The following is a 25,255-nucleotide window of genomic DNA, read 5'->3' as shown; positions in this document are numbered from 1 at the left end:
GGCACCTGTCTGGGCCTGACCATGGCTCCCCAGCTCACCTGCCACCATCAGTGCCCTGCTTCCCCGGGGCCGGGGGCTCCTCCTCCTGCAGCAGCAGGGAGCTCACCACCACGATGGGCTTCGAGGCCGGAAATGGAGAGGCAGCCTCCGTCGTGGCAGAGCAGAGCGCGGTCAGCAGCTCCTCCAGGTGAGGAGACCTCACCTCGATCAGCCCCCGGAGGACTGTGCAAGGGACAGAGGGACATGTCACTGCCGGGTCTGGGAGGCTGCCGAGTAGGGCTGAGCTCCCCAAGCTGGGTGTGGATCCCAACAGCAGTACCCAGCTGGGGAGCATAGCAGGGCACGTCCTGCTCTGCTATGAAGGTGCTGGGGGTTCCCAAGGTGGGGACATTCCAGCCCATTCCCAAGAGGGGCCCATGTTGGGGAGGCCAGAAGGGGACTTCTGTGGGCACCTTGCAGGGACGGCGTGTAGTGCCCACTGCCCACCCCCCACCGGGCGGCCAGAAGGCGCCTGTCTCTAGGCTGGGGGTCTCCACAGGGATGGCACCTTTGCTGAGGAGCTCTGGCTCCACGCTGCACTTCTCCCCAGACCTCAGGGTGGCGATGACAGCCCGGACAGCAGAGCTGACCACCTCTAGGTCCTGGCGGAAGGTGAGGGCCTCGGCCAGGTGCAGCAGCCCGCTTCGCACTGCGGGAGAGTTTACGTGACCACCGTTGCCTGTGGCTTTGCCCTAGCTCCTCCGAGCGTGCCCCGTCCCGGGAGGCCCCAAAGTGGAAGGATTCCCCTTGGTCCACGTGGGCACCTTTCCCCCGAAGGAGCCCGTGTCACTCCCAGGCCTCTAGGCACCAAGCTGTTCAGCCACTTGCTGTGAATGCCAGCCCAGTGCCTGGGATCCCCCGCAGGTGCCGACTGGCCGCACCCTGCATGCCACCCCGACCCTGCTCTCACCGTCGCTGATCCTACGCCTTGCGGAGTACTGGGTGGCAAACAGCTTGAGCTGGGCCTTGAGGGGCCCGTCCTCCACGGCAGGGCTGTCCAGCCACTGCAGCATCTGCATGAGCACTTTGAGGAAGAGCGAGGAGAAGCCGGTGTCCTGGGGCACGCAGCGCTGTGGGGACAGCCAGCAGAACATGGGCTACGCTCGTCAGAGACAGCCACAGCCCTGCACAGCAAAGACCCCAGACCCCTCACCCGCCAGTCTTGGAGGCACCGGGAACCAGGTACCCAAATCTCAGAGGAGGGGCCAGGAGGCTGGGGTGGGCCCCACAGCGAGAGTCACCCTGCAGCGGGACCCACCCCTTCCCATCTGCCTCCCTGGCACACGCCCAGACAACTCTGCAGAGACCCTTTCAAAGCCCTGCGGCTGCTGAGGTGTCCAAGCCCTAGCCACTTATTTTCCTATGGTTCACAGATAAAAACGAAGAAACACAAATATAATAAATGAAAGTCACATCAGTGCAGGGAGACGAGGTGGACAAGGCAAGATCGCTGAGCCCAGGCAGCTGTACGCACACAGCAGGGCCCGAGCCAGCCCTGCACCCTGCTTGCCGGACAGCGTCCACACCGCTCCTCACGCAGGAACTAAGAACCGAGGCCCACGGGGCAGCCTCAGGACGCCCAGGGCCCTCCTCAGGGGCTGAGCCCTCCACCCTCCACCCTCCACCCTCCACCCTTTTCCCTTCCCTCAGTTCCCACCACGGCCGAGCACCTGGTACTGGTAAAGCTGGCGCATCAGCGGGCAGGCGAGGAAGTGGCTGCGGTGCATGGACAGCACCAGGGCGCCGCCATGCGGGGAGCTGAGCAGGGTGGCCATGGCCTGCAGGAAGCGCACTGTGATGCCCGGCACCTCGGGGTCCCCCTGGAGGACGCGGGCCAGCTCCCGGCCCAGGGCCTGCTGTAGGGCGAGGGCCGCGGGCCGGGGACCGGAGCTCTGCCAGCGCGGGTCAGGGCTGAGCGGGAAGATCTGAAACAGAGCAGGTGTGGGCATCAGGAGGCTGCATGCCTCTCATGTGGCTCCTGTGACAGGACCCTGTTCCCTGTCAGGTGCCTGTTCATTTGTGGCCCCAACCTTGTGGACTGACAGGCCCAGGGCCCTTGTGACCTGTGCTGGGAGCTGCACGGTAGACAAAGGCACCCCGAGCCGGCCAGGTGCTCACCAGGCCTTACTGCAGGGAGCCCTGCAGATTTCGGCTTCCACACGCACAAAACAGGACGCCGAGCGTAGAGGGGCATGTAAGGACGGCAGGGAGGGCGCCCTCCCTTTCCTCCACACAGGCCTGTGCCCCGAGAAACCCATCTGAGAGTGTGGGGGGTGTGCACACGTGAGCACAGCGTGCCAGCATCAGGTAGGCACATGTGTAAAGGCAGCTGCGTGTGCGAGGTGGGGGAGAGCACACGTGCGCAAGAGGGGCACGGCCGAGGGACCCATGCACAGCACTGTCAGTACCTGCAGGAACAAGCCGGCCAGGTCATCCTCGGGGCCGAGCACCCGGATCTGTGTCCCCGAACGGGCCCTCCCCTGGCCCGGCGGCTGCTCTGGGCTGCTCTTTGGTTTCGGTGCCTCTGCACTGTCTGCAGAGAAAGAGGAGCATTGTGGCCGGATGCTGACCAGATCCCCGAGGGGGCACCGTGCAAACCAAGCCCAGTCCTGCCCGGGGCCATCACCAGAAAGAAGAGCTGGCTCCTGGGCCCCGCAGAGGATCTGTACTCCCCGGGGACCCCAGGCCTCGCTCAGGCCCATGAGGAGGACAGACTTTGAAAAGGTGCCCACACCCTGGCCAGAGGCAAAGGCTGACCAAGGAAAGAGCCAGGAGTCTCTGGGCCCCGGAGAGCCCTGGGCATGGGTGCTGTGCGTCAGGAGTGGGCTGTACCTCGCCGGGGGGGCAGGGAGGCTGTGAGCAGGGAGTGGAATGTCTGGCCCCCAGAGGCACCTCTCTCGTGCTGGACCTCAACCAGGTGAGCCATGTAATCTGCAAGACAGCAGCCGGGGGTGAGTAACACCTGGGCTGGGGGTAGAAAACACTTCCCTTTCTCACGGGAACCCGAGCTGGGATGGTCCCGTCCACCAGAGCTGGTGAAAGCTGAGCTATGGGATCTCCCAGCGAGGATCAGCCAGTGTCGAGAGGCCCCTCCAGCCACTCAGGCGACTCAAGACAAGTCCAAGTGGGGGGTACCTGGCACTGACCCTCCCGCCTGTGAGTGCCACCCACACCCACACCCACACCCGACCTTGGCCCCCAGCCCAGCACCAGGGCCTGGCCGCCTGGGGGCCCAGGCACTTGGTCAGGACATGCTGCCAGACAGGACGGAGCCCTGGCTCTCACTCTTGTCCATGATGTTCTGCTCCAGGGTCTGGGGGTCGTGGGCCACCGCCTGGTCCAGGTACTGGAGGAGCTTACTCATGCTGGACACGGGGATGCCGAAAGATTGCACGAACAGCAGCAGCTGCTGTGGCTCCAGGTCCTGCAGAGCTGAGGGCGACGCTCGCTCAGTGGCCCTGCAAATCTAGGGTGGCGCTCGCTAGGTGGCCCCCCACCCAGAGATCCTGGGCCCACAGGAGGGTGGCAGGGCCTCAGGATCACCTTGGGTCTGCCCCGCCCCCTAGACAGCAATTCGGAGGGAGGGGTGGATGCTCGGGAAGGCTCACAGCAGCGCTGCAGAGGCAGGAGCCCCGACAAGAGCAGGAGCCCGGCCAGCACCGCACACTCCCCGCCCCACAGCTGCACGCAGGCCACTGTGCGCTCTCCTCTCGGTGCTCAGCTGCCACAGTGTGACCCACTGAAGTCATCGAGGGCTCCCCGTGGTGTACAGGGGTCCAGACTCCTCAGTGTACATCTCACTGGACTTCCCATGCCAACCCCACCCACTCACCAAACTGCCCCCCGAAGTCCCCCTGCCCTGCCCAGGTGCCAATGCCGCTGACCCATGCTCGCTCAGGCCCCCTGTCCAACCCCTCATTGTAGTTCACTCCAACCCCCCAAGTCCTCCAAGAACTAACTCAGAGGCTCCCACTACCTCTCCTGCTACCCCCGACCACTTTATCTCCTTTCTGCCCCTGACTGCAGGCCCCTGGGCCTGACTACCAGACCGCAGGCCACTCTCGGCAGGGTGGGCATGAGCTACACTAGCTCTCCTCCCAGATCCCGGCAAAGGACCCCCGGCCAGGACTGAGGTACAGGGGTACCTAGGAGCCTCCCAGAGGTCCGAGAGGCCACCAGCCTGTCCTCGCTCATCTGCAACAGCCGGAGCACACCCAGGCCCACGCGCTAGGCCCTCCCTTCTCCCCCGAGCCTGGCCTGGGTCCATACCCGCGTCCACCAGGCGAGGGACCTCTGAGCGGATCATGCGCAGCTTCAGCCAGTCAGGCAGCAGCAGGGCCTCCTCGGACGTGTCCACCAGGAAGGCGGTGGGGAGAGGCTTCTTCTCCGGAAACCAGATGTCCAGCAGTGCCTGGAACTCACCGTCACCGGCTTCGGGGAAGACGACGGGGTAAGCAGCCTTCCAAACCTCACCACCCGAGGAGCCCCAGAACCCCATAACAGCGCCAAGGCCGGAGAAACCCAGACATCACTTGGTGCAAGTCTTCCCTTCATGGGGAGGAAATCGCTGGAGACAAGTGCTGCACGAGTACTTACTAGGCACCAGGTGCTTTCTATAAACTGACATACTTAGTGCTCGCAACACTGGGAGAAGCGGGCAGCTGGGGGACAGAGCCTCAAGACAGAGCCACTTGCCCCAGAGGACTTGTGTGACCATGGGCAGGCCCTGCCCTCTGGGCTCAAGTCTGCCTGGCTGGATCAGTCCCTTCCAGCTCTCCAGCTCCACAAAGCCAATGGGAAACCCAGCAGGCCCAGCCTGCTCCTACTGCCCTCCCAAGGGCAGCAGCTGTGACCACACACCTGGTGGCTACCACCTCCACCTGCCTGGGCAGGGGTCACCACTCTGGCAGGGGCTTCTGTCCCCTCCCCCTCACTCCCTCCACCATCGAGTCAGTGCAAAGCTGTCCCCAGCAGTCAGCCAGGGGGAGGGGGTGGAAGGCTCCCAGGCAAAGAGGACTCAGCTGGCCTGGGCTCACCAGGCTCTGGACGCTGCCCCGGCCAGCAAGTCCTCAGGGCCACACACCCTGGGGCTCCGGGGCTCGGACCTGAGGCACGTCTGGGCAGCCACATGCTGTGGCTGTATGCTGAGAAACCCAGAGTCTGTCGCTTGGCCGTGGAACCAGGACGGCGCCCTGGGCACAGCCTCCCGAGCACTGAGGGCGGCTGCACACACCTGGGCTGGGGAGTGCCTACCATGTGCAGGTCTCACGCGCTTCCACAAAGCACTAAGACAAGCGGGGACATACTTTAACCCACACTTTAAAAAACAAGAAACAGAGGCACAGTGGTAAAGGGGAGCTGCCCGAAGCCTCGGGCCGGTGTGGCGAGTCCTCCCACCCTGCAACTTCCTGCCTAGAAGAGGAGCACCTGCGGTGCGGGAGCGTGACCTGCCTGCGCAGACCCCACAGGGGCCGCCTGCCCGGCTGCCGCTCACCTCGGGGTGGGCCGAGCGTCAGCAGGATGACCATGGCGTGGACCACGAGGATGTGCATGGTGGCCGTCTCCCCGCTGCTCCAGCGCAGGAACACCTGGTCCTGAGACTCTGACTACAGGGAGAGGAGAAGGAAATGGGGGCTGCTGGGGGACCACAGGGGTCCGGGGCCCAGGCACTGAGTGGCTGCCTTACCCAGCTGTAGACCTCTTCGCCCTCCTTGCTCTGGCGCATGCGCCTCACATAGCGCGAGAAGATGGAGAGCAGGGCACTCAGCACGGCGTCTGACGCGGCGCTGGAGGAGAGCTTCGAGAAGAGGTGGGACATGATGGTGGAGCGCTCCACAACCAGCCGCGCCACGTCCTGGTGGGGGAGGGCAGGCCCGTCAGAGGCTCCCCAGGGCCTCGGCAGACGCAGCTCATCGCAAGGCTCACCATGACCTGGGCCACACTCTCGAACACAAACCGCCAGGAGGGTTGGCTGTGCCAGCACATTTGCGCTCACAGTGGCAGGGGCACGGAGCCCCTCAGTGCCGCAGACCCGCACTCAGACGGCAGCACCGCAGAGAGCAGACGGGGCCTTTACAACTTTGGGAGGGCACACGGCTCTCACAGCCAAGGGCAGCAACTGCGCCCTGAAAGTGGCTGCCGTTGCTCACTGCCCGCCACAGCACAGAGAAAGGAGGACACTGGCCCACAGACATTGTCCCACAAGCACCAGAAACATGCACTTTTCAAGACCGGAAGGAAAAAGCCATTGTAAATACCGTATTTAGGCATGATCTAGACACGATATTTACAAATGTACAACGATATTGATGAGGGGCCCAGCAAGAACCCCCCAGGCTGTTCGCTGGCACAAAACTCTAAGGACAAAGGCCTCAAAGGCCACCGAGGCCTCCAAACTCCACAGTACCTCGTGGTCTGGGGAGAAATGCTCCACGGAATCAGTGGTGACTAAGGAAGGGACACAGATGGCGAAGCCCAGTGCCACGCTGCACTCCCACCCTCAACACCTCCCTCAGCACAAGAAGCCTCCAGCCCAGGGCATGGCACTGCTGGCCCTGACCCCCCAGAGCCAGGTCCCTGTGCTGGCCTTGCCCCCACTCACCAGGGCCAGGTCGCTGTGCTGGCCTTGCTCCTCCACCGGCGTGTGCTGCGACAGGTACACCAGGTATGCGCTGATGGTCTGTGGGTCAGTCTCCATGTGGATGGCCTGGGACGGAAGGGGGTGCTCTGTGTGGCTCCTCAGGGCAGTGCTGGTGCTTCGCCGCCCAGCCCGTCCCACAGCCCCGCCCGGTGCCCTCACCTGCTGCAACGCCAGGGCGGTGGTGCTCCGGACGCTGTCAAACAGCGGCAGCCTGGGCAGGTCCCGCAGCAGCCACTGGTAGCCCTGTAGCAGGTCCGCGTCTCCCGAATCTTCCTCCATGGGGTGCTCCCTCTCCTCCCCGTCCCGCAGGCTGCCCTCTGACAGCACCAGGGACAGACCCTGTGAGCAGACACGTGGGGCTGGGCCCAGCCGCCACCAACACACGGGCAGGGGTCCACCCCTGAACTGGGGGGACAAGCACATGCCTCAAAGCCCTGTGTAGAGAACTCAGAGCTCCCCAGCCAAGGAAGACTTGCTGGTTCTGCATCAGAGTGACTACGATGACAGCTGGGAAAAAGGAGCAAGAACTGCTTTCTCTAAAAAGCTTCTGTTCAACACCTTTTAAAACTCTGCATGTACCAGTTCATTAAGTCACTCTCAGAATACCTCCCATTGCCACCTGGGGAAGGGACAGCAGACAAGTGACAGAACTTTGGTGCTTCTAAACTTCATCAGTGGCATCCTTTTTATGCATGAAATCAGTTAGAAAAAAGTTTGGGTGGGCTAAGCGTTCATTTAAACACAAAAAAAGAGGGTGCACACGCACAGAGATGGGCAGGCTGCCCACACGCCTCACCTTCATGGCCAGCACCCGGGAAGCCACCTGGGAGGAGCCGAGACGCCGCAGGAAGTAGTCAAGCACCTCACACGTGGTCTGCTCGTCGGCCTTCGGGCCCAGCAGCAGGTCCTGCAGGCGGCCCAGCAGCTGTCGCTGCTTCTGCTGTCTCTGTAGGGACAAGAGGGCTCTCAGGGGCCATGGGGTGGGGCCGGGGGCGGGACGGTGGGTGGACACACACCTGCCGTTTCTTGGCCTTTTGCTCTCTGCTTTCGCCCTCGTCCTCCTCCTCCCCAGAGGCAGTGGCGGCGTCATCGGCGGCATCGTGCAGCAGGAACTCACACAGGCACTGCACGGGCAGCACGTCCAGGGAGCCCTCGCTGGACTGCACCAGGTCAGCCAGCCAGGGCATGGACTGCGACGAGGCCTGGGGGACAACACAGGTGGCCCACACTCAGTGCCCTCCCCTGTCCAGCACCACTTCCTGCCAGCCCTGAGCTCAGGCTGAGCCCCGTGAGCTGGCGCATTGTGCTGCCCGGATGTAAGTGTGCTCTGCCCTCTTCTGGCCATGATGCTGCTTAGTGCCAGAGCCCACCTAAGCCTTTGGAACATTCCAGGCCCATCCCTGGGGACCTCCGTCTCTCCCCCAGAATCCCCGAGGCAGAACGCACCTGCCTCTGGATGATGTTGAGGAGAAAGTCGGGGCTGCGGCTCCGACACAGCAGGTGCCCGAGGCGGAGGGACTGGTTGAGGCCTTTCACCTGATCCAGGACATGAGGCGGGGGTCTCCGGGGGGGCCCTCTGGGGGTCACAGAGGACATGAATGTGTCAGAGAGCCACACACCACTCACCCCCCAGCCAAAGCAGCGCTCTCTGTGACTGAGGACACGTCTTGACCTCAGCTGTGCCCAGGGCCTGGCTCCCCAGAGGACTAAGCCAGTGACGTGGGGACCGGGTGGGGGAGGCATCTTAGGATCAGCCTCACATGCTCCTCTGGGCTCCGTCCCACCCACACCAGCCCCCTGCCAGCCCCGACTCGGGCTGTGTGCGGGCACGGCCAGTGCGTACTGGGGGTCCAGGCTGGTGAGCTGGGACAGGAGGAGGCTGCTGCTCTCGGTGATGGTCTGCTTGGTGGACGCAGCTGCCAGGTGCCCCTCGAAGGCCAGGATCTCCTGCTTCTCCCGCTGGGAGATCTGCAGTTCCCGATTAATCATCTCCGTGCGGGTCTCCTCGTCCGTCAGGGTGCACGGGGGGTAGGAGTAATTGCTGGGCCAGACAGGGAGGACTTGTCACCAGCCCCTGTCAAAGGCCCGCTCCTATCAGGCAGCACTCAAGGTCAAATAGGGTCAAAACTCATAACGGCGCCGCTGCCTGGCCCACAGTGTGAGCTGTCAGGAGCGTCGGGGGTGCCCTGGAGGGGCCCTCCCCAAAGCTTGTCAAAGCTGAGAGCTCGCAGAGAAGCCACCTCAGCATTCTCCAAAGAACCCAGCCCAACTATTCCCTCTCCCACAAGGAAAGACAGCTTGTCAGGACCAGCCCCGCCGGTGTCAGAGCCCCAGAGCCTCTTCTCAGGACACCGCCTCTTCCACGCCACGCGTGCTGGGAGCCATGTTTATTGCAATGGACCCAGACAGGCCTCCACCTACCCTGGGGGCCCTCCACAGGCAGGGACTCGCTGCACTCAAAGGCATAGGCAACTTTCTGGGACACACTAACAGTCTACCTCCTTTCATACATTCCAGAATCTGTCTCCCTATGGTGTCCCTCACCTGGGTTCTGTCCCTAAGGCCCCACAAAGTCAGCGTGCTCCTTCAGCCACATGACAGCCCTTGGGAGATGTGAAGGAAGCAGCTGTGTGTCCTGGCCTTGGGCCATAGCCAGGCCAGTCACAATGCCACAGCCAGGCACAGGTTGGGTCCCCACATGCCACGGCTTCAGGCTCTGCTCCATCCTGGCCGCCACCCTCTGTGAGGTGCCCTCACTGGCTGGACCAGACACCTGGCCCCAGAGCACACTGCACCCTCACCCTGTCTGGGCACCAACACACTAGGGCGCAGCTCACGGCAAGGGGCAGTCACAACCTCGCCCACTCAGGCTGTGCCGAGTCCAGCACCCACCTGTATGGAACTGACTGGTGCAGCTCACCTGCTGCCAGCCCCAAGCAGGGGTCCTGGTAAAGCCCACCTGGACCCTTGTTCTGCCCCTTGAGGCCCCTTGAGGTTCTGCGTCACCTGGCTCCCAATTCTTTCCCCACATCCTCCCAGCGTCACAACATCCACCAGCCTGTCCTGTCCTGCTCCAGTGGCAAAGTGCTGCCGGGCAGGTGGTGGGCCTGCTGCAGGGCTCCTCGCGGGCTTCCATGGCACCTCAATCCACACCCCTCAACCCCCAGCAAGGGAAAAAGACACCAAAATGCGACAGACTCAGATCCAGAACCCCCAGTCCATAGATAGACAGAAACCAGGGATGAGCGTAACAGAGACCTGGCCCTGCCTCCCCGCACCCCGCCCCTGGTCCTACCGAGAAGACACACAGACTCACTTGGTCATCACCATTTCCATGAGCATCTTCAGGGTTGGGTACTCCTCCCAGGCGGCCAGGCCTAGGGAACAAGGCAAGAGCAGAGGGGCTGGCCAGGCTCCCCAACAGGTACCAGGTGCGATGCCAGCCCCACCCACGTCCTCATCAGTCCCCAGCTGGGCTGGATCCCAAGTCCTGATGAACAAGCTGCCCCAAAGGGAAAGCATCAACACGCGCCACACGCCTGTGAGCTGGCCAGAAGGGCTCACCGATGTTCTCAGGATTGAAGGCAGCGACAACCAGCAGGAGCGGCCAGGCCTTCCAGTACAGGGTGGAGATGGCGAGGTTCGGGGGCTGATACCTGAGAGGCAAGGAGCCAGGAGGCACCTGCTTAATGACCGCACTGTCCACGCTGGTGCCTTGAAGCCCCGGCACCGTCCTGCAGCATCACCTGCCCAGGCGCACATGCAGTGCTGCACGGCTCAGAGTCCAGGTCCAAGCTCCAGCTCTCTCCCTGCGCAGTTACTTACCTTTCTGAGCCCCAGTTTCCCATCTATAAACCGTGAACACTGGTAAAGTAATAAAGGATCAATAAATGTCAGTCATCCTTATTCTTTATATCAGAGAATGAGAAACAACTTCAGTATCCATCAATGTGTAACTGTAACAGCATCTAAAAAGTCACATATAATGTAATCCTCATTAAAGTACAGTCCTCTCGGGTGGTGACAGATTACAGCCTCTAGAAAGAATGGAATGAGGTGAGACCACGACTTGCAGCAGTGTGTCTGCCACGGAGTGGAGGAGACCCCGCTGGAAGGCAGAGCGCGCACCAGCAACCCACAAAAGAAACACAGAAAACTCGCCAGCAGCGGCATTGTGGAGAACATGATGCTCAGGTATAAACCAAACAAGAGAATTTCAAGACTTCTACAATGAAAACTACACAACATTGTCGAAAGAAACTACAGCTCTAGACAAATGGAAATACAACCCATGTGCACAAGTTGAGATCTGGTATCATGAACATGGCAGCAACGCAATCCCTACAAAATCCCAGTTGCCTTTTTTGCAGAAATTCATGAGCTGACCCTAAAATCCCAGTGTTAGTGCAAGAACTCAGAATAGCCAAGATAATCTTAAAAAAGAACAAAGCTGGAAGACTCACACTTCTCAATTTCAAAACTTAACACAAAGTTATAGTAAGGAAGACAGTACAGGCGTAAGAACAGATGCACAGACCAATGGAACAGAACTGAGAGTCCAAGAACGAAACCTCACATTTAGGCTCAACTGATTACTGACCAGGCGCCAAGACCATTCAATGGAGAAGGAACAGTCTTTTCAACAACGGTGCTGGGACAACTGGATATCAACACGCAAAATATGAAGTTGGGCCCCACGAACACCGTGTACAAAACGCATAGTAGACCTAAACATTAAGAGCTAAAACTATAAAATTCTTAGGCAAAAACAGGACTAAACCTTCATGAGTGTGGCTAGGCTATACACAGGCCACAGCAGCAACAAAAAGATAAGCGTGGACTTCATCAGACCATGGAAGAGAGTCAACAGAAGAGTTGGGAGCTCACAAACACACCCACGTGTGTGATTTCTGACCAGGTGCCAACACCATTTAATGAGAGAAAGAGCAGGCTTTCAACAAATAATGCCGGGACAACTGCACATCCCCACGTGAAAGAATGAAGCTGGACCTCTGCCTCACACCGTAAGTAAAACTAACTCAAAATGGACCAAAGACCTACATGCAAGAGCTGAGACCATAAAACCCTTGGAAGAAAATACAGGATTAAATCTTTGTGACTCTGGACTGGGCAATGGTTTCTCAGGTATGACACAAAAGCACAGAAACTCCCCCAAAAGATAAACTGGGCTTCATCAAAATTTAGAACTTTTGTGTCAAAAGCCACTATTAAGAAAGTGAAAAGACAACCTATAAAATGGGAGAAAATATTCGCAAAGCATTGGCTGGGCTCAGTGGCTCACACCTGTAATCCTAGCACCCTGGGAGGCTGAGGCAGGAGGAGGGCTTGAGCTCAGCAGTTCGAAACTGGCCTGAGCAAGAGCAAGACCCCTTCTCTACTAAGAATAGAAAAGTTAGCTGGGTGTGGTGGTGCCTGTAGTCCCAGCTACTCAGGAGGCTGAGGCAGGAGGATCCCTTGAGCCCAGAAGCTCAAGGCTGCATTGAGCTATGATGACGCCACTGCAGTCCAACCTGGGCAATACAGTGAGACCCTGTCTGTAAAAAAAATTAAAAATTAAAAAAAAAAAAAACCTCTGCAAAAAAACCTGAATACACATTTCTCCAAAAGAGATAGATAAATGGCCAATCAGTACATAAATAGATGTTTAATATCATCAGTGATTAGAAAAATGTAAACCAAAACCAAAAGGCGATAATCCACCTGGATGGCTACAAGCAAAATGGGCGGTAAGTGTTGGTGACAACATAGAGAAACTGGAATATAAGATGAAGCAGCTGCTGCAGAAAGGTTTGGCGGTTCCTCAAACAGTTAAACATAACCCAGCAATTCCGCTCCTGGTCACCCATCCACTCGAGAACTGAAATCACACGGCCACAGAGACTTGTACACACACGTGCACAGTAGCATCGTTCAAAACAGCCAAACAGTGGACACACAGCAACGTCCACCAGCTGGTGAGTGGAAGAAGCAAGCTATGCGACATGGTCTAGCTACACAGTGGAATGTTACTCAGCCACAGAAAGGAGTGAAGTGCCAATACCTACTACAACATGACACCCTGAGAACACTGTGCCCAGAGAAAGAAGCCAGCCACAAAGACCACATATTGTATGGTGCATTTATATAGAATGTCCACAGAAACAAGAGCAGATTAGGGGCTGCTGAGGGCAGCGGGGATGGAGTAGTGGGGAGATGGGGAGTGACAACTAATGAGTGGGTACGGGTTCCTTTTAGGGGAGAAAAAATTCTAAAATTATAGTGAGGACAGTACATCCTGTGAATGTACTAAAAAACATTGAATTGTACACTTTGGATAGGCAAAATATATATGAGTTATATCTCAATAAAGCTGTTAAAAAAATAGAGCATAAACTTATTGCTGTGTAAAAAATAAAGCATGCACGTTAATAAATACAGGGAAAAAACACAAATGAGCTGGAGACACCAAAGAGAAGATAACAGGAAAGCGGATCACTCACACTAGGCAACAGTGGGGAAACTGAGGCTGTGTGTCGTTCAATGCCCACGTTAGCCTCACAGGCCTCTGAGAATAGCCCACAGAGAGCTCACCCCTGCGGGAGTTGGGGGGCAGGGCAGGCCCCAGAGGGGGAGCAGGTGGCTGCAGCCTGGCCACAGGGGTGCTGTGGGGACTGCAGGGTGCCTGACCCACCAGGCTGAGGGCACGCAGGTCCTACCCAGGCGGGAGCTGGATGTTCTCGGGATGGTGGTAGGTGCACAGGTTCAACACTGCGTCGATCAGCTGGATTCTCTCCACCTTCAGGACTTCCACATCTAGAACCAAGAGCCACACACGCCCCAGAATTCACATCCACTTCTGGACAGCCAAGGCACAGGGTCTGGCCTTGGGGCGTCAGAGAGCAAGAGGACAGGCCCTGCTGGAGCAGCACAAGGACGGGCTGGGGCAGCGGCGGGAGGCAGGATGGGGCTCTGGGAGCAGAGGTGAGGACACAGGGCATGACCAGGGCAGGGACTGGTAAGCCCTTGGCTCTCACAGCAGGCTTCAGAGCCTGGTGGCAGTGCTAGATTTAAGATCACCTTAAAGGAGAGAAGAGGAAAGGAAGGAGGGAGACAAAGGCTCATGTCGTGGTTCAATCACGCTGGGAAGGAGTGGAAATTCCAGGGCAAATCCCAGGATGGTACAAGGACTACACGGATACCAAAGACACAAGCACACTTCTGAGTACAGTAACAGGGCCCCAGGCCCCCCAATTTATGGCTGAGTAGAGGGGCACGAGGCTCAGCTGAAAGTTTCCTCGAGGGGTGGCAGACATTGCTGAGGCCCCAGCATTCGGGCGGCTTCTGCAGTCATGAGGGAGCAAAGGCCAGCACGGGACTGTCACCCAGAGGGGTCCAGGACAAAGCCCACAGCAGAGCCCCAAGGGACGCTCACCATCCGCCTGCACGGCCGCGGCTCGCTTCACCAGGTGGTCAGCAAGTTCCATGGCATCCGCGGGGCCGAGCGGCAGCTCCCGGGACAGCCCGATGACCAGGATACGCATCAGGGTGTCCTCCAGGATGGGCACCTCTGAGCAGAGGCGCAGGAAGAAGCTGTGGGCAGTGGGGGGTGGACTGACTTGGTAGGGGCCACCTCCAAGCCTACAGGACCCCTGCGTGGGGCCAAGGACGAGGGCCAGACTTCCCATGGCAAAGCATCATGGCTGGCAGAGGACGGGCCATCCGCCCACCCACATATGGTCGTGGAGTGGGAAGCTACCCAGCCTTTCTCATGGCCTCAGTGGCCACGGGCATGGTCACCTGTTTCTATTGCCAACACGGAGAGGCTCTGCTGTCCCACACAACAGCGAGACAGTTCTCACCCTTGAGGAGCTCAGAGCCGGGCGGGTAGAGAGAGACCACACACAACCCCCCAGCACGTAACAGAAGTGCCCGAGGCAGATGGGCTGGACAGAGAACCCAGGAGGGCTGAGAGCAGCGTGGTTCTAGAACACTCGGGTGAGGAAGGACAGGGTGTGCAGCTGCCCCAAGGAGGGACAGGCGGTGTGTGGAGGTGTGCGAGGGTGAGGTGGGTGTGGGCGTCCCGGGAGTGTCAGAGTCACCTGGACACAGTGGTGGCTGCATCCCTGGGAGTGAAGGTGACTTCAGAGACACGAACATGAGAGAAGAGCAGCACCCAGGGCCATGAGGAGGGACGGGATGATGGCCGCTAAGAACACACAGCTGGCCCCAGACCCTGACAGGATCTTCCCGTGGCAGACGGCTCTGAGCGCACAGGAGCCCTGGCCTGACAGGCTCACTCACTTGCGGTCACTCTCGGGCGGCCAGTTGTCCCACTTGTAGTACGTCTCTGGCTGCTCCGTGAACAGCACCTTGTGGAGGCTGCGGGGCAGAGAAGACCCACCAGTCAGGACGCTGGTGCTCGGGGACCCGCTCCACCCCGTCAATGCCAGGAAAGGGATCCTCGTCTCCAACGGGCCCAACTCAGGCAAAAGCTGTCAATGGGAACGTGCTGGGAGGCCGGGGCTGCTGACTGCTCAGCACGGCACCCCATAACTGCACCCACCAGAGAACCCACCACGACCACCCATGAGGTCAGGCCGGCAACCACCGGGAGCTGCTCACAAAATCACTGCAGGACAATCTCGGCTCCAGCCAGACAGGACCCAACCACCCCCGGGGCAGAGGCCCACGTGAGGGCCCAGCACACACAGAACACCCGTGTCCGCTGCCACTGCCTGCGCCAGACGCAACAGGTTCCCGTGAGGAGCCCTTGCGTGTCCCAAGCCAGTGGGCAGAAGCCGGGGCACAGGCCAGGGTGGGGCCACCACGGCTGTCCCTACCAGTGCACGTAGTCCTTGGGGGCGAGCTTGCTGATGGAAGGGACGACGGTGTGAAGCCACCAGACAGCATCCCGCTGGATGGCAGCAATCTGGTTCTGGAACGAGCGCAGCACCTCAAGATCTGAAATGGACAAGCGGGTTTACTGGCTTGTCCGTGCAGCGGACCAGCCACTGCCATTGGAGGCCAGCACTAGGATGGAGCATGCACGTTACAAGGCAGCGACTCAGAGCATCCCAGCTTCCGGACCACCTACAGGTCACACAGGTGGAAGCTGCCTCGGCTGGAATAACACTCCGGGGAGTGTGCGGCAACCCTGGCGAGGGCCCAAGAAAGCGTGGGTAACCGGATCCTCGAGTTCAGACGATTTCACACCAGCCCAACGCTTACATGGCCTCTGCCGCCAAACCTTCCAGCAGGATTAATAATGAAACAAACCTGGCTAACTTAAAGACCACCCCCTGTCTCTCCCTCCTGCCCTTGGCTGAAATGCCACCACAGTGGACACCAGAACTCGAGTGTGCAAATGATACACACAGAGAACAAGCCCTCAGCTGGAGATGGTGTCCAGACGGGCAGGAACACAACAGCTGCCAGAAGTCCCCTTAGTCCCCTCGAGTGGCCACACCGTGGGACCGCCCCCTCCCCGGCTACTTAGGGAACAGCCACAGAAGTGCTGCCTGCCACCAGCCTGGACCCCGCCTGACCCGAGACCCTCACGTCCTTACTCCGCTTCTCTCCCTTGTCCCAGGCAACGCCGGCCTCCTTCACCTGAGCCGTGATGCCCAGCATCATGGACACGGCCAGCACGTCCGTTATGTGAACCACAAACCGCTCCTACAAGCACAGGACAGCAGGGTTTGAGTTCTGGAAGGGCCTGCACCTAAGAGCTCCATTCCATGTGCACAGGCACAGGCAGGGATCCAGAGACTCCAGCAGGAAGACTTGTGGCCCAAGAGCGGTGGGCAGCAAGGTCCTAGTCAGGTCACTAGCGGGAGGTTGGGCCAAGAGAACTAGACAGAGACCCTGTCCCAAAGAGTGGACGGCCCTGTAGGCTGCCTGCCCACTTGCTGCACACCAGAGGCCCCCCGTAGTTCGTCACTCATGCACTCTCTCACACCTGGCCTGGGCAGGCCCTGCCGTGCCCCGCCTCCCTGCTCACACCATCCCCAGCCCCACAGGCTACAGTTCTGTCCACGCCCAGCCCGGGGGTGTCGATACCCCTGCGCTTTGTCAGCCCTCCCACAAATGGAGCCTGTGCTTCCCTCTGGGATGCGCAACAGCAAGTGGCCCTAACTCCTCCCTAGCCCCCACCCCCAAGCAGAGCACCAAACACGGCAGGGGGCACAGGCAGACCCACAACTGGGGGAGTTGAGAGAACAGCACTCCAGCCCACCAGCCCACAAGGCCATGACACCCACAGCACACAGACGAAACCCAGGCACCTTGAACTCCATGTCCAGGTACTGGGGCTCCTTGCGCTCCTGCATGAGCCCAAGGCAGAAGGCCTGGAAGTTGATCTCATGCTTGGTCTGCTTGATGATTTCGCGGAGCAGGGCCCGCGAGGCCCGGAGGTAATCGTCCTTGTTGGTGAGCAGGTCCTGGAACACCATGGCCAGGAACTGGGGCAGAGAGAGGCCACGAGGGGGGCTACAGGTGGTGCCCTCCCCACCATCGCCCTCCTGTCCCAGCCCTGTTCCAGAACGCACCCACATGCCTTCCTGCACACAGCCAGGCAGGTCAGCACGCAAAGGTGGCACAGCATCTCACAGAGGTACTTGTCCTAAGGTGACAGCTGCCTTCGCTCCGGCTGAGAGTTCCCCAAGAGCAGGGACTACATCTCATTTAACAACCCTGGCAACTAGCGCAGGGGAGCTAGTCCGCGCTGGATGAGACACCATGGGGTGCTGAGTGCCAGGCAGCACAGCCACAGATGAATGTGCGATCTCAGACCCACCCTGAACCTCACACTGAACAACAGAAACCAAAGATCTCAACCCGAGAGCTTCAATGATCCAGCACTTTTCTTAAAATGCTGCTACAAAGAGGACAGACCTGGTCGTCAGAACCGTCGCGAAGCCCACCTTGATGTCTTACACACAACTGAGCCCACAAGAAGCCTAATGTGTTCACAATGTGAGAGGTTTTCCCTTCAAAGGAGACTCCTGAATCCAACCCAGCAGGCCGGCAGTCCCTGGCCGGCAGCCCCACCAGCCAGGACCCAAAAAGGCCAGTGCCTGGAGGGTACCGGGGAAACTCCTGCTCAGGAAGGTGGGACTGGCTCTCAGCTGGGAAACTCTGGTGGCTTTTTAAGTCTCGGGACTGCTCCCTCCCAGACACTGAGTTTCAGTTTGCAAGAAAGACCAGTTCCCACTCTGGAACTGGCTGAAAGTCAAACTCCAGGGAGTTTCAGAAGCCCTCACCCCCTGCAGACCCCGGGGGGCAGAGCACTCTCCCAGCAGGACCACCAACCCACGTGGCTCCACCTAGATGCCCAGAGTGACAGGCGATGCCACGTGCCCCCCGGCCAGAGCCCCCTGCCTAGTGTGGAGAGGAGCAGAGTCAGGCTTGAGGCCCTAGGACTGGGGACTGCTCCGTCCCACACACCAAGCTGTGCCACGCTCCTGGGGAGCATCTGCCTTGCAGCAGAGTCACCAGCACCCACAGAGCCCCACCTTAGGCGCCAGCTCTGAGCTGTGCTGCAGCACCGTGTACAGGATCTGCATGTTGTTTGGGTTCCGGGCGTTAGAAAGTTCGTTGAAAATCACAAACTTGATGGTGGTGCCCAGGTTGTCCTTGTGAGCGTTCAGCAGCTCCCTGGACCAGAGAGCCGAGTGAGTAGGCAGGGGGTATGGGGCGGGGGACCCACCCTGCCGCCCACCTGCTCCTGCCTGCTGTGTACCTGACACACAGCATGTAGTGGTTGAGGAGAACTTTGGGCTTGAGGCGAATTTTGATCAGGTGGGAGATGACGTCCATGTCCTCAGAACCATGCGTGTTGCAGTTCATGCAGACAGACATTAGCAAGTCTTGGGCTGGCCTGGTCAGCTGCAGGGAGGCCAGAGAACCCATCTACCTTGGGGCCCGCAGGACCCAGCAGGTGGCAGCACCTGCGGGGCCTGCTCTGGAGGGTGCCTCCCACCACGCTCACCTTGGGGTTCTGCAGCCACATCTCCAGCTTCTGCACTGTCATCAGCCGCACCTCCTTGTAGCCACAGGTGGAGGTGAGAAGCCGCAGGAGGTTCCTGGAGACGTTGTCGATGGGCTGACGGCGGTTGAGCTGGTCTCGGAGCATGTCAAGAACATACTCTTCCACGCTCTCTGCCAGGTCATCGTACCTAGGCCAGAGGGGGGAAGGAAGGAAGGGAGGACGGCTGTCCTCGAGGCGCCCCACCCCGCCTGCCTCCCTGCCACACCCCAAGGGGCTGGGGCTGCACGGCACACCTACCTGGGCATGAGCTGGCCCTCCTGCTCGGGGCTCAGCTTCTCCTCAGCAATCAGCAGCTCCGACTGGCTATCTTCCTCCTCTGTGAGTGAGGGGTGTGGGCTGCTCCCTGCACAGACCACGAGAGGGCCCCAAGGAGTGTTCTCCCTGTCCCCTCCTGCCAGCACCCACCCCCCAAACCCAGGCTCCATGGAGGGAGGGGACCTGAGTCCCACCCCTTGGGCTGGATGCCCCGATCCCTGGCCCAGACCAGCCCCTGGTGTCTCTTACCAGCGCCGAGGTCCCCCCCGCTGCGTCCCACCTCCCCCTGCAGCAGCATGCTCTTGGGAGGCATCTTGGTGTTAAACGCTGTCTGGATGTTGTCCACAAAGGTCCTGCAGTGCAGGCTGTCCACCCAGACCCGTTCCCCCAGCGAGTCTTCGATGTACACCTGCATCGAGAGGTACAGCTCAGGCCAGCAGCTGGCCACACTGTCCTGCCTGCCCCTGACTGCTTGAGTGTGTCCCCAAATGCTCACTTGCTGCCCAGTTGGGCAGGCGCCCAGGAGGCCATCATGAACCTCTCAGTGTAGCAGGGGCAATAATATGACACCCTGAGGCCATCAGATACCCCTTCTGGGGAGAACACACTCGGTTTGCCTCTTTCCTGCTGGGGTCTCTGGTGGCCACCCTCCCCGTGGCACTCTGCTCTCTCCACCTCGAGGGCAGTGACCTCTGGAGCCCTAGGGAGAGGTGTCTCACCTTGACAAAGATCTCTGGCCAGTTTTCGTCCTCCTCGTATGCTGCCATGAGGAGGTTACAGGCCAGCACGGACACCAGGCTGTTCCCCTTGGCCTTGAAGTTGATGGAGGCGTCCCGCCGCAGGAGGCTACACAGAGCCTGCAAGAGAGGGCACGCATCACCTGAGGGCCTCGCCTGCACACAGACCTGCACGCGAAGGCAAAGCCAGTGGTTCCAGGCAGGGCAGGCTGGGAGGGAGAACATGAGGAGAGACAGCAGCCAAGCACCTGGCATGCCCACCGCCCCCCACCCCCCACAGAGGAATGGACGCCCACTCTCACCTCGATGACGCCCTCTGTGGCGAAGATGTTGGGCTTGATCTTGGCCAGGTACATCAGGCTCAGGTACAGGGTGCTGTCTGGCTTGGCCCGGGTGACCTTCAGCTGCTTCACGGCCCCGCAGAGCACCCCCTCGATCCTGTCGTCATTCCCCTCCAGCTCAGCGGCCTCTATCTCATCCAACAACACTGTGGGCAGGACTGAGTGAAGCAGGAGGGTCCAGTCAGAGCCGGGACCAAGAGCAGAGGTCACCCCAAGGCCACGAGGACACCAGACTGACCAACCAGCAGAAATCCAGCAGGCGAGCCTCAGGGTGAGGCCCTACAGCAGACCAGCTTCCCACATGAGGGACAGCGGCAGCACCTGGGGGGCACAGGGCAGAGATGCCCTCTCGAGATGACAGGCCACACACCACGGCTTTGGGGTGCTGGCCTAGCGGTCAGTCCAGCCCTCTCTTCCCTGCATCCCATATGGCTACCCTGGAGTTGCCTGTTCACAAGACACAAATTTTTCTACAAATTGACCAATTTGTAGCCTCACTGTTCTCCTAATTTTGGCTTCACCTCTGGTTGTCTTTAAGACTGTTCATTGCGCCTTCTCTCTCTGGATCCGCCCTGCCAGAGGCCTCTCTGCCTTAGCAGCGCTCTCTCTTCCCCACGCCCTACCTCCTGCCCGCGTCCAGCACCCCCTCCTTTCCACCCTGTGTGCTTCTGCACCCCTTTCGCTGGGCGCTTGGCTCGGCAACTTCCTTCACAACAAGCACCTGCTTCTCCCAATGTCCCTCTTGGAAGCTTTGGGTCCATCACAGCTTTTTTAATGTGGTGTTTGCCACTGTTCAGTTCCAGCTGTCGTTGTGATTTCTTCTTTTACCCAAGAGATTTTTAGAGTTGTGTTTTTAAATATACAAACATACGGAGAGAGGTGCCTTGACTGATTCCTAACTTAACTGCACCAAGGACAGGGCTCAAGAGCATCCACTGGCACTCTGGACACAGCAGGCAGGACAGGTGGGCTGCGGGCACGGAGGGATTCCAAAAACAAACACCAGAAACAGCGGCACACACCTTTTTCTCTGCTTTACTAAAAATATCTAGTACCATAAAGTACTTTATCATTCAGAATATGCTTTTCATAACTGTACCTCAGTTAATCTTCAAAACCACCTTTTATGGGAGGTGATGCTAAAGAAAATAACAAAGTGCAGCTAGTGAACGAGAGAAGCACAGGTGAGTCTGGCCCTCAGGCCCCGCAATCACTTTCAATCTTGACCAGCACTAGCCGCCCAGGTGAGGGCCCCTCGTAAGGGGTCTGGGGCAGCTGCTGCTGGACTCACATCTCAAAGCAATGCCCCAGTCGTGTCATCCTGTTTCGTCTGCCCCCAGGCTCCTGCTGCCATCTGAACCCAGCACAGACACTGTCCACAATGCCCAGCCTCGGGTCTCACCACTGGGTGCTGCCCACCCAGACCTGGCCTTCGTTCCCTGGTACTGTTCCACTTCCTGCTCTGCTCAGCAACGTCCTTTCCTGCCTGTCAAAGTCGTACCCGTGCTTCCAGGCCCAATCTCAGTGTGATTCCCTGATGATCCTCCTCCCTCCCAGGGCAGTCAGGGAGCCCCAATTCTAAAGTCTTCACCAGACTCGCTTCCAGGCTTGCATTACACTAAGCTGGTCCCTCCCTGAGTCCTTCCCTGAAAGTCTCTGAGCTCCCAGAGGGCAAAGCCACAGGCCACGAACCCTCTGGGCTTTGCATATGACAAGACTCAGCAACAAGCGGCAGCCTCACTTTAACAGATAAATCAGTACCAAAGTCATCAGGGTGCTTGTTCTTTTTGACGCCTACAAAAAAATTACCCTAAAGAAATGCTCCAACAGATACAAAAAATATACAAAGAAGGTTTGCCCTTTGTGCTCAACAGCTGGACTGATTTGACAGTAAACAGGTCTACTCTAAGAGCTATCAATGAGCCATTAAAAATGATCATTGGAAGGCTGGTCCGAAAGTAGTGAGTTTTCTCACTTGATTGTTCACAGTTACAGATTGAACTCCTTGTTCTATTGCTTTCCCCCCTCCTCACTACTGCACTTGACTAGTCTAAAAAAAAAAAAAAAAAATCACTGGCAAAATGCTGTAGAAAAACAGGGCCAATTTTAGACAGATGTAAAATTAAAAGGATTTGCATGACCAATGGGATCATGGTTGAAGCTTAAATTTTCCTTTGATGACTTTGCTGCCTTTCGACTGAGAAAAGGAGGGAATAAACTATTCAATGCTAAAAACTAGGAAAAAAGGATAAATACAGTGCAAATCACCTCTCAGGTTCAGAAATACACTAGAATACACAACTTTGAGAATAAGGATGCCTCCACATCCCTATTATCCTTGTCGCCACCAGGGCTTAGAAAAGCATCACTGTCGCAAGTGCTCAACAGACACATCAGGTGCACAAGGGAGTGAACCAGTTCTCACAGGATGGCCACTGGCAGTTGAGAATTCAAAAGTGCAAGTGGAGTAAAGGCACCCACATGAGAACAAATTTACAGACACCCTTTACCCCACAGGACCTATGCCATCCAGAATGCATGAGGCCTGGAGGTGGCCTTTACTGAACTGACTCGGTGTGGGAGATATTCTCTCGGGAAGTCCACCGCCTGACTTTACCTTCAATTGGCACCACAGATGGTTCTTTAATCGAGGGAGAAATGGCTCGTTTTTCTGCCACTGCAGCCTCAGCCAGGCGCCCCAGGGCACTCAGAGGGGGTGTGGAGGAGAGTTTGGGGCGTTTGGTGAGGCCTGTCAGAGCTGAGGCACCAGACAAAGCAGCCGCAGCATCCCGCTTGCGCTCCGAAGGCAGGCCAGAAGGAGCTGGCTTCAGCAGGGTAGATGCTGTTTTCGACTCATTGGCCTGACCCTTTGAGCCCAGGGCAATGAAGTCTCCTGGCGGAGGGTGCCCTGCAGAGAAGGGAGAGAAAAAAAACTAGTACATTTGCAACATCCAAGGTGGAAAAAGAGTGACTCCACTGTCCTGTTATTTCAAAGGGGATTAAACAAGGGTCGGAGGAGGCAAGAAACAGGTCCAAGGTTACTCAGCAGAGCTGGGACTGGGAGGATGTTGACACGAGTGACAGCCGACACTTCGACAGTGCTTGCCACATGCCAGGCTGTCTCCAACTGACACGTACTAGTTTGCTTAGTCCTCAACAAGTTTCTGAGATGGGTACTATTATTCTCATTTTACAGAGACATCACGTGGGTTACGTGCACAAGCAGGTGGGTGGCAAAGCCAGGATTTGAGCGGAGACAGTCTGGCTCCAGAGTCTGTGCTTTTAACCACTATATTGTGCTGCCTCCTGCGTCCTGGCACAAGAGGTCCTCTCACTACTGTCTGCTGCCTCTGACACTCAGTCTGAAGCCAGATAACTACTGTCCCCAGGAAATCGCAGCTGTCCCAACTCTCCCAGGGGCTCCTAGAACCGCTTAGGCCAGAGGCTGTTTCTCCAGACCCAATTCCTGGAAACAACCTCTGCTACTGAACGCCTAAACCGCAAGGCAGGCTCCGGCAGCCGAGAAGCCCCGAGAACCCCCAGCGCACGAGCGGGGAGAAGCGACGCACCTGAAGGCTTGGCCGCGGCGCTGGGCCTCCGGACGGTGGTGGGCTTGGCCCGGTTCATCCTGCCCCTGCCCCTCGCGTGTCCAGCTGCTGATGTGTCACCTGAAGAGGTGGTCAGCACGAAGTCATCCATTCACTCATTCGCTCCCCTACTGCAGGCGCCTGGGGCCCGGGGACGCGCGAGCCTGCCCGGCGGGCGGCTCTGCTGGGGGCTGCACGGCCCGACTCCGACCCGCCTGGAGGAGCTCGGCCAGGGCGCAGCAGGCGGCACGGACGGCGGGGCGCAGAACCCGAGGAGCCCCGGAAGTAGGCGCCCAGCGCCACGGTCCACTCACCTATGGCCCGTCGGGGCGGGCCGTCCGCCGCAGCCACAGTCACCCGGAACCAGAAGCAGATCTCCTAACTCTCAGAGGCCCGACTTCCGGAATCACCGGAAGCAAAACTGCGCGGCCGGCGTGTGGAAGGCGAGGGGCCCGCAGCGCCTGCAGCGCCCCCTGGCGGCAGGGACCGGCGGGCGCTCGGCCGGGCGGCTAGGTTTAGGGCTCGGAGCCGCGCTCCCGGGGGCCGGGGGATCGGGGGCCGGTCCTGCCCAGGGCCCGGGATTCGACGCCGCTCTCTGCGGGCGAGGGGCGCGTGGCCGCGGCGGGAAGGCGGGAGGCGGGGCCGGACGAGGGCGCAGATGCCCATACAGCCGGCGGGGCCGCAGACTGTCCACAGGGACCCGGCGCTGCTCCGACCAGGGCTGTCACCCGAGCGGCCTCAGGTTCAGAGAAAGACCCCGGATTGCGGCAGGCGCGTCCCACGTTTGCGCCCAGGGCAGAGGAAGGATCGCGACTGCTGGCTTTTGTTTTTAAAAGTAAATGCTGGCCGGGCGTGGTGGCTCACGCCTGTAATCCTAGCACTCTGGGAGGCCGAGGCGGGTGGATCGCTCGAGGTCAGGAGTTCGAGACCAGCCTGAGCAAGAGCAAGACCCCGTCTCTACTAAAAATAGAAAGAAATTATATGGACAACTAAAAATATATATAGAAAAAATTAGCTGGGCATGGTGGCGCATGCCTGTAGTCCCAGCTACGCAGGAGGCTGAGGCAGTAGGATCGCTTAAGCCCAGGAGTTTGAGGTTGCTGTGAGCTAGGCTGACGCCACGGCACTCACTCTAGCCCGGGCAACAGAGCAAGACTCTGTCTCAAAAAAAAAAAAAAAAAAAAGTAAATGCTGTACGAAGGGACTCAGGGCCCTGTCGTCGGTGTCTGGATCGGGGGCACGTCGGGGGGGACGCCGGGCGCGGTTTGAGTGGGGAGTCCCCGCCCGAGTTCGTGGTTCCCGGGGCGCGGCCCTCCGACAGCTGTCGTCCAACTGCGCTGTCCCCCGCAAGCAGGCTCGGCCACCTCCCCGCCCTACGACAGCACCCCTCCGTGTCCGCGCTCCGAGCAAAGGATCTCAGGGATCCCAGGGGCTCCCGCTGGAAGTTGGGCTGAAGTTGGGCAGCCCTGGGGTAAGGACAGGAATGCAGGCTGCCGGGTCAGAGGAGGGGCACCCGGCACACAGGAGCCTCACTCAGAGCCGGCTGCCCTCCCCGGTGACATGTGGGGACACTGCCCGCCCAGGTACGGGTTGGGGGCCTCCAGAGA

General features: G+C 59.1%; 1 protein-coding gene across 3 annotated transcripts in view; it reads right to left on the bottom strand.

The window, feature by feature from the left end:
- Positions 1–23,979, bottom strand: part of INTS1 (integrator complex subunit 1) — a 32,437-nt gene extending 8,458 nt beyond the window's left edge. Inside the window, exons 1-34 of one of the 3 annotated variants that reach the window (XM_069486651.1) lie at positions 23,963–23,979; positions 23,631–23,729; positions 22,679–22,969; positions 20,023–20,219; positions 19,703–19,840; positions 19,233–19,392; positions 18,966–19,071; positions 18,669–18,855; positions 18,420–18,565; positions 18,193–18,334; positions 16,963–17,139; positions 16,246–16,354; positions 15,520–15,640; positions 14,981–15,058; positions 14,112–14,269; positions 13,396–13,492; positions 10,244–10,335; positions 9,996–10,056; positions 8,523–8,720; positions 8,126–8,255; positions 7,696–7,881; positions 7,476–7,625; positions 6,839–7,018; positions 6,641–6,745; positions 5,726–5,893; positions 5,534–5,645; positions 4,309–4,470; positions 3,325–3,471; positions 2,872–2,970; positions 2,448–2,572; positions 1,710–1,964; positions 950–1,109; positions 548–688; positions 39–222 (exon numbers count right to left, since the gene is read on the bottom strand). In XM_069486651.1, the coding sequence (XP_069342752.1) occupies positions 39–222; positions 548–688; positions 950–1,109; positions 1,710–1,964; positions 2,448–2,572; positions 2,872–2,970; positions 3,325–3,471; positions 4,309–4,470; positions 5,534–5,645; positions 5,726–5,893; positions 6,641–6,745; positions 6,839–7,018; positions 7,476–7,625; positions 7,696–7,881; positions 8,126–8,255; positions 8,523–8,720; positions 9,996–10,056; positions 10,244–10,335; positions 13,396–13,492; positions 14,112–14,269; positions 14,981–15,058; positions 15,520–15,640; positions 16,246–16,354; positions 16,963–17,139; positions 18,193–18,334; positions 18,420–18,565; positions 18,669–18,855; positions 18,966–19,071; positions 19,233–19,392; positions 19,703–19,840; positions 20,023–20,219; positions 22,679–22,969; positions 23,631–23,688 (4,820 nt within the window). In that variant the 5' untranslated portion in view covers positions 23,689–23,729; positions 23,963–23,979. Of the gene's footprint in view, positions 1–38; positions 223–547; positions 689–949; positions 1,110–1,709; positions 1,965–2,447; positions 2,573–2,871; positions 2,971–3,324; positions 3,472–4,308; positions 4,471–5,533; positions 5,646–5,725; positions 5,894–6,640; positions 6,746–6,838; positions 7,019–7,475; positions 7,626–7,695; positions 7,882–8,125; positions 8,256–8,522; positions 8,721–9,995; positions 10,057–10,243; positions 10,336–13,395; positions 13,493–14,111; positions 14,270–14,980; positions 15,059–15,519; positions 15,641–16,245; positions 16,355–16,962; positions 17,140–18,192; positions 18,335–18,419; positions 18,566–18,668; positions 18,856–18,959; positions 19,072–19,232; positions 19,393–19,702; positions 19,841–20,022; positions 20,220–22,678; positions 22,970–23,630 lie in introns of those variants that run through there. The other 2 variants (XM_069486650.1, XM_069486652.1) reach the window with 2 other exon arrangements.
- Between the last annotated feature and the right edge of the window lie 1,276 nt (positions 23,980–25,255).

This window comes from Eulemur rufifrons, chromosome 14 (assembly GCF_041146395.1).
Source record: "Eulemur rufifrons isolate Redbay chromosome 14, OSU_ERuf_1, whole genome shotgun sequence".
NCBI lineage: Eukaryota > Metazoa > Chordata > Mammalia > Primates > Lemuridae > Eulemur > Eulemur rufifrons.
The sequence above is the reverse complement of the archived record's forward strand: the minus strand, read 5'-3'. Positions and strand labels throughout refer to the sequence as shown.